At 39.6% G+C, this 8,295-nt stretch overlaps 1 protein-coding gene across 1 annotated transcript; it reads left to right on the forward strand.

Moving 5' to 3' along the window:
* The first annotated feature begins 257 nt into the window (after nt 1-257).
* LOC102701977 (KH domain-containing protein At5g56140-like) lies at nt 258-5,255 on the forward strand. The gene is made up of 7 exons (XM_006647751.3): nt 258-549; nt 1,047-1,132; nt 2,580-2,728; nt 3,485-3,589; nt 3,757-3,873; nt 4,455-4,598; nt 4,684-5,255. Exons 1-7 carry the CDS (start codon nt 443-445, stop codon nt 4,831-4,833), a joined length of 858 nt encoding a protein of 285 aa, XP_006647814.1. The 5' UTR covers nt 258-442; the 3' UTR covers nt 4,834-5,255.
* The last annotated feature ends 3,040 nt before the right edge of the window (nt 5,256-8,295 follow it).

The raw sequence follows: 8,295 nt of genomic DNA on the forward strand, positions 1-8,295 counted from the left end.
AAAACAAGTTACCTACCCCGCCGGCCACCGAACCCGCAGGACAGGAGGAGACCGAGCGCCGCCGCGCCCGCGCCCGCGCCCACCTCCGCCTTCCGCTCCCACCACCACCCTTCCCACTGTTCACTTGACTTGTTTGTTACCGCGCGCGCTGCTCCCTTTTTTTACCCGCCGCGCCGCACGCACGCACGCACGCCCATCACGCGCGCGCGCGGTGAAGGGCAAGCCAGCCGGGCATATAAGCCCCGCATCCTCCACCTCATCCTTCCCCCCCTCTTCCTCCTCCTCCTCCTCTCGCGCCGCCGCCGCCGCCGCCGTCGGCTGGAGATCGGTAGGTGAGCTGCCACGCGTGTCGACGAGATCCCGCCGCCGTCGACGTGGGGGGAGGGAGGCAGGGAGGAGCGACTGACTGGAGCGGCGAAGTGGAAGTAGAAGCTAGCTGGGCATGGCGTCGGGACGGTACATGGCGTACTCGCCCTCGCCCTCCACCACCCCGCACTCCCCGCGCATCTCCGGCCTCCGCGCGTCCTCCGCCGTCGCCGACCAGGAGAAGTAAGCGGAAGCATCGTGCGCTCCCTTTTTTCGCGCGTGTGTATCCGTATCCGTGTAGAGGGATTGGGGAAGAGCAGCAGCAGCAGCCGCCGCCGCCTTTGGAGGCGTGCGGCTCGGCTCCCGATCGTGCCAGAGAGGGTAGATTCGCCCCGCTCCAGCGTGGATTCTGTGCACTCTGAGATTCACCCCCAAGGTTTTTGCGGCGTGAATCTGATGTCGGGTTTAAGGAATTTTAGCATCGGATCTGATTCTCCGAAACGAGATCTCCTTGCTGTAGTAGTTCCGCTTCATTTTGACTGTGTTCAACAAGTGGGCTGCTCGATTCAGCGGTTGCTGAGTTGGGCGATGATTTTGCTTACTTCCTGTACTTATTTAGGTGGATTTGGGGCCAGGTCACCTGTTTTTGCTATGTTGTGATAGAGGAGATCACAGCTGGTTACAAAAAGGTGATTGCATCACAAGAGTGATGAATGATGAGTTCGTGCTGCCCACTGTAGGTACCTATCGGATCTGCTTGCCGAGCGACACAAGCTGAGCCCGTTCATCCCAGTGCTCCCTAATAGTGTACGGCTGCTGAATCAAGGTGAGCTCTCATGTACCCATTCCATCTGATACATCTGAGCTTATGAGTGGCAGAAAACTGGTTGATTGCTATTCCCATACTCGTGGAATATTCTGTTGAGATATGGGAATCTTTGACTCTTGCTGTAGCTTGTGCACATCTTTGTTCGCTTCATTATGCAAACTCATCTTTGTATTTTTCTCTATCAGACTGGCCAAGCATGGCCTGTCAATTTCATAATGCTTTGATTTCTTATGGGTGGGTCTTCTTTTACCTCAACAAAGAAGGTTGTCTTCAACTGCAACTAGGATGTGTAAGATGAGTAGCTGTCAGTTTTGAGACTGCCAGGCAATCCCTACTTGCTATACTGCCAGGCAATCCCTACTTGCTAATCATCAATCAAGTTTTGCTCCCTTTCTTTCTGTTGTAATTTTGACTCTTGTATCAACCTTCCCCTGCCACACATTGGCCTCAACTCCCTAAGCTCACTGTGTACACAGCCTACTTGTTTAGCTTGGCCCCGGATACCTTCTCTAACTTTGTCCAGGGATTGCTGGACTAGGGTTGCTTTTGAGCTCGTTTAGGGAAGCTCAAGGAACATGTTATTTAATATAACTGATTTCTGCCTCATATTGAGACAATGCCAAATGCTTTTTCAGATATCTAGATCTGGATTGTTCAATGTGAGATAGGTATGGAGTTTAGTTTGCGATTTTTGACTACATGGTTCAAATTCTATCCTGTTTTGGTTGAAGTTAGGATGTTAAGATGGTATTTTGAGTGTACCACAGCATGCATACTGCTGACAGGCTTCATAAGCTCATAGCTTTGTCCAAACACCCCTAAGCTCAAGCTTGGTTTGAATTACAAAAATATGTAGCAGTAAATCTCTCACGATGAACATGGATGGCATGTGTCATGGGTCCTGGGTTATATGCATGATACATCTCCTCCTAATAGGGACCATCTGTGTTTGAGTAGAATATAAATTTGATCTCCACTAGACAAACTCCAACTTATTGGGATGAAAGCCAGCTTTCTTGCATCTTTGCTTGTGAATGGACAGATAAATTTGCAAATCACGTTGATAATTCTTATATGATATGTTGAACATATATTTTGGTGTTTCTTTCATTTGTATGTTTTAATGTATACCTTTTGTTTGTTTTCAATATTTTTTTCTCTGATCTAAGTATTTCTTCTGCCACTCAATCTTTCTTTTACGTTGTGCATGATGATAATTTGTTTTATTTGCATAACTTCTCAGCATAAAATTTTTAGAGCTATACAACTAACTATCTATGGATTTGCAGTCTGACACTGTTATGACTGTTTATTTTCTAGTGTAAAGCGGCAAAAGTTAAATGATTTTAAACTAACCCATCAGGTATATCTATGCATTTACTAATCACTAATTCTAACTGCTAACTTTCTATATCTTGTGCTTGAAATTGCAATGTTGGAGCAGAAATTTTACGTGTTTCCACACTATTGGAGAACGCGTCCCTTTTAAATCAAAGTGGCCTTGAACATGGTAGTCCACTAACAACTGGAGGATTATATTCAAATGGAGCAGCAACTGATATGAATGGGTGGACATCAGCATTTCAACCAGAAGTATGGATACTGACCATTTAACATAACTACTCTTCATTCCTAATTTACCATTTTAAAGCTTAGATTAGTTTTTTCTAACTGATTTTAACACTACTGAAGCTGGTCACATGCATGTTACTGCTTCGTTATGCTAACTTGCTAACCTTGTTATCCCTTCCAGGCAGTGGGTTCAAAAGATGACATTAAATCCATCTCTTTGTTGCAACTAGTGGAGTATGGATAACATGCTAACACTAATTCGCTAATTTGGTCCATAGGACGAAATTCTAACCAAGTAGTTAGTTGTCATGCTAACATCAGAGTCCACTAATTGCTCTAACCATGTTATTGGATATTTTATATTTTTGGGCTGCACTTCAGTCCAGTTTCAGATAATTATTCATGAGGCCTGTAAGTATCTGACTTGTTAAAATGGTGATTCCCTTACCGATCTTTATAATATAGACATAAATGAGCTATCATAAAACTATCCTTGTTGTCTTATAGATAATAAATATCTTGTCATCTTTGGGAATCTTAGCTTGTCAAATGGAATGGGTATATATGCCTAGTAGTAGTTGGCCACAATATTGTTCTTTTAAGCTTAGTCCTATAACTTTTCAGAATGCTCCTAAATCTTTTGTAGCTCGCTATGTTTTTACATTTGGCATTAAATTTCTGCATTTTCAATTGCTTCATGCACAGCTACTCAATTATTCTGTATCAATAATCCTATTTGAAAACAAGTTATAAATAATCAACCTGTGACCATTGCAGAGTTCACCATCTTATAGCTGGCTTGGAGGATCTCAAGGCAGTTCTTCTGGACTAATTGTTAAGAAAACAATGAAGGTTGATATCCCAGTAGACAAATATCCAACAGTAAGTGTGCTATTTTCGCAATTGCTATACTCTTGGCTATATCTTTCATGGTTTTATCCTCATGTGCACATGTTTATTTTTCTCAGTTCAATTTATGCAATTGTTGTACTCTTGGCTATATCTTCCGTGGCTTCATCCTCATATGCACATGGGTTTATTTTTCTCAGTTCAATTTTGTTGGCCGCATCCTTGGTCCTAGAGGAAATTCTTTGAAGCGCGTGGAGGCAACTACTGACTGCCGTGTGCTAATAAGAGGTCGGGGAAGCATTAAAGATCCAACTCGGGTACAACTGCTGAAGTCCTTATGCTAATACACTGTGCTTCTTAATCTTGTTAGATAGGCTGGGCAATCTGCAGAGTTATGCTTTGATTATTGCATTTTGAGCAAGTTTATTGTTGAATGTTGGAATAGAGAGGAGCTATCTAAATTGTACTGTTATTCTGAATTATGATCTTTAGCCTTGATGCCTAGACTGCCTGACAAATGTTTGCTGTTTTTGTTTTTTTTTTTCACATGAAATCACTTTATTTTCCATACCTCTGGTTAGCTAATGTTTGCTGTTTTCAGATTTTTTTTTTCCGCATGAGATCAAATTTTTATGTTGTGTTTCTTGTTCGACATATTTCTTTGAGATTGAATGATCACAAATACAAATTCTCTTGAAATATAGCAAAACTGGTCCTTGATTTAGTGGCACAAAGAAACTATACCAGCCTCCCCAAAACCTGCTTGTTTCCAATGGGTACCATCTATCCTTTGGGTGCTCTTATTGCCGTTCTGCATGTTTATAACTCTTGTATTTCATTGGAATTTACCTGGTCAGTGGACACTTTGGCTAATGCATTTATGCTGAGTGCTTTGTAGGAGGAAATGATGCGAGGGAAACCAGGTTATGAACATCTGAATGAACCACTGCACATATTGGTTGAAGCAGAACTGCCTGTTGAAATTATTGATACCCGTCTGATGCAAGCCAGGGAAATCCTTGAAGATCTGCTGAAGCCTGTGGTACTGTGCTTTTGACATTTCTAAATTGATTAATTGACTTTGCAGAACGACGCCTTACATGTAATTCTTTATTACTTTTTTTCAGGACGAGTCTCAGGACTTCTTCAAGAAGCAGCAGCTCCGGGAACTCGCGATGCTCAATGGCACACTCCGTGAAGAAGGGATGCAAAGGTCTGGTTCAGCATCCCCTTTCCACAACAACCTTGGAATGAAGAGAGCCAAGACAAGGGGGTAAATGAGCCAGTATTCATCAAGGGAGGACCAATCATCTATTCTGAGACCGATACCAAAGTATGCCTATATGGGGTTGCCTTGCTGGCCAACGGCCCAAAAACGGTCTCGCACCGCCAGCATCGGAGCGGCCCGTACTTGATAATACCATATATCTGGAGTTGTGTATCCCTGCTACCGCCTACCGTGGTCTGGTTATGGGAACAATAGGGTGTTGGGCTATATATTGGTTTGTGCATGGTTTGGTAGCTATGTGGTTTGTGTATTCCTATGAACCAGTATCTGGGGTTTTCATAGAAGGCCCTGAGCTTGTATTTGAACTTTTGAAGACTTTGATCTACGGATGCTGTTTGCGAAAACTTGGATTGGAGCGACGCTGTAACATTTTTGTGGCCGTACTGCTTATAGCACACTAATCCTTAAGCATAATTTCTTGCTTACTTACGGTATTCCTTGGCTGAACAGACGTTGTGTGATTGTCTTGCTTTTGGTACCTCAGGTTTAACTCTGAAGTATGGTTGTCTAGTAAGGCCGCGTTCGGTTAAAGTGGAGGTAAGTTAACTTAACGTAGTAATAGATTAGTATATGATTAATTAATTATTAATTATTAAAAAATATAAAATAGATTAATATAATTTTTAAAAATAACTTTTCTATAGAAATTTTTTATAAAATATACATCGTTTAGTAATTCGGGAAGAAGAGATATAAGTTAACTTATTAGGATGCTGAACGCAGCCTAAGTCAGTAACCCATTTCTCTGGAAACACATGCAGAATCAGTGCTTGCACAGACAGTTTGTCTGCTCATCTGATGCAGGCTTTGCGGGAATTGCACCTAGCACTTCGGATGGTAGGGATGGGCTTAGAGCATCCCAACATCTTATCCTCCATCCTAGAAATAGAGGATGAAAAGTAAAAATTAAGTTCCAGCAGAACATTTATCTCATCATCTATTTTTAAATGTCATCCATATTAAGAGAGAGAAACTCTATATTTAGATGTTCTCTCTGATATGTAGGATGCCATATATATATATAGATGATCTGCTGGAGTACATAGAGATATAAAAGATGAAAATATTTTAGATGATCATCCAAATGAAGATATAGATAATCAAATTTAGATGAGCTGTTGGTGATGCTCTTGGGGCTGTCAATGAGCCGAGCTCGAGCGAGCCGACCTGTCCAGGCTCAAGCTTGACACAGGCTAGAGCCAAGCTCGAATCGAGCTAGCAAACCTTCGAGATCTTAGTCAAGTTCGGCTCGAGCTCGGTTTGAGTACATGAATTTTGATGATATTTTTTAATAAAAATAATAATTTTAAGTCAACTATATTAAATAAATTATAAATAAGATTTAAAATTAATATACAATACTAAAACAAATTAATTTATCATTTAAATATATAATAATTTATTATTAATCTACTATTTTATTAAAAATAAAATAAAAATATAATATATAGATAAGCTTGTGAGAAGCTCGAGCTCTCGCAAGCTTCAAATCAGGCTCGGGCTTTGCTCGTTAGAAGCTCGAACGGAGCGTGAAATAAGCCAAGCTCGAGCAACTTACGAGATTCGAGCCTTTTTGACAGCCTTAGATGGGTTGTGGGTTTGCTCTCATTTAACTAGAAGAATTAAACTTCGTTTTGAATGGAAACTAAAAGCTTAGTTCATTGAACTAACCCGATCCTAAATTATATATGGACCAACACACGGCTTCCTGAAACAGTAAAAGGAACAATACATCACTAGCAGCTGCACTGCAAATGGACAGGAGAAAATTTCTCAAAAACCAGGCTTTCTCAAAAACGCACTTACTGTGTAGCTTTATAGTATAACTATTTATACTCCCTCCTTCCCAAGGCGGAAGGCTCAAAAACCAGGTTTCCCTCACGGACCAACCCTCTTCTGGACTTCCCTCATATCCACCTAAATGCACTTATCGTCTCATAGAAACTTTGCCGTAACAGTACGGTCATCATACAGTAACAATATAGATTATATGTAGTAACAACGTTGAAACATATGCACGAGAGATCTATTTTTTAATCTCTTTTTTTAATAATGGGGTACAAACGTTTTTAAAAAATAATTTATGAGATAAGAGAGAAAGTTGTTTAAAGTTTGAAATCTTAAGAATTTCTATAGAAATTGTACAAGTATACACTAATGCTATGACAAATAGTTGCTCAGTAACGTTACAACTTATTGAAGCATGGTTATGTACGGGTGTCATATCTACACTATCATGTAAATTGAAGGCAAATACTAAATTAAGAATATAGTTGTTTACATGTAATAATACATTATACTAATATTATAATAAATTTCAGTAACATACTGTATTGCTATAATATATATACATTGTCACTACATAATTATTACATTAACACGGGAATTGTGACCATGGCTTAGCTCGGTGCTAATAGTCTATTTTTCTTAGACCATATGTTACTGTAAAATTTATCAGTTATTACAATTTTACGGTAACATTACAATAGAAATGCATAACACACAGTGTAATAGTGTTACAATTGTATTATCAATCTTCAAAGAACAATATCTTTGGTATTATATATTATTTTTTAAACCGTTTTCAGCATCATACTTTAAAAAAATGATTTAAAAAATAGATTCGCCGTGACTGTTTTTTGATGTTGTTTCTACAAATTAGCCATCATGTTACTAAATTTTTAGCTTTCGTGTTATTTCACTATTTCAGACAGACGAAAGTGGCAAAAAGTAAACTACCGATGAAAGTCCACAAGCAGGTTTAATCGGTGGAGGAGCACTTTGACCGGGACAAAAGGGAGGGTTTAGGCTGACAAAAGGGGGGGTTTAGGCTTTTGGAAGGAAATGGTAGGTAGACAAGGACCTTAAGAGAAGGGAAGGTATAGAATAGTTATTCCGTAGGGGTATATATAGAGAATTTTCACATTTTGGTCTTTTTGAAAAACTTATTTTATAAATAGATCCGTAAAAAAATTTGTTGTATAAATAGACTTTTTGATCACACCAACGTCATTGACGTTGTCGTTATATAGGATAGTGCCAATGACATTGGCGCCGTCCTCCTACCACACTCACTCAACAAAATCATTTGGAGGACGACGCCAATCATTGGCGCCGCCAAAGACGTTGGCACGGTCAAAAAGTTCTATTTTTGCAATAAGTTTTTTCACGAGTCTATTTATAAAATAAGTTTTTCAAAAAGGCCAAAATGTCAAAATTTCACGTATATATATCAAATTTGCTAGTATCCCTATAAATAAAAAAACAAAAATATTAGAAACTGAAATGGAGAGAGATAGAAAGCTAAAACATCTTGTAAACTGAAATGTATAAACTGAAATAGAGATAATAGTTACTGCCATAGAAACATTTCTTCTGGACTTCAAATTTTAAGCGGAAATTGCATTTATCTTTTCGACTTCAAAATTTGAGCAGAAATTGTCACTCAAGA

The sequence above is a fragment of the Oryza brachyantha genome, chromosome 2 (genome assembly GCF_000231095.2).
Source record: "Oryza brachyantha chromosome 2, ObraRS2, whole genome shotgun sequence".
Classification (NCBI taxonomy): domain Eukaryota; kingdom Viridiplantae; phylum Streptophyta; class Magnoliopsida; order Poales; family Poaceae; genus Oryza; species Oryza brachyantha.

Bases quoted from the DNA above. Each gene is read 5' to 3' on its own strand.
- LOC102701977 (XM_006647751.3), top strand. From the start codon at position 443: ATGGCGTCGGGACGGTACATGGCGTACTCGCCCTCGCCCTCCACCACC. The intron at 550-1,046 runs GTAAGCGGAAGC...TGCCCACTGTAG, and splicing joins GCCGTCGCCGACCAGGAGAA to GTACCTATCGGATCTGCTTG. The intron at 4,599-4,683 runs GTACTGTGCTTT...ACTTTTTTTCAG, and splicing joins AAGATCTGCTGAAGCCTGTG to GACGAGTCTCAGGACTTCTT.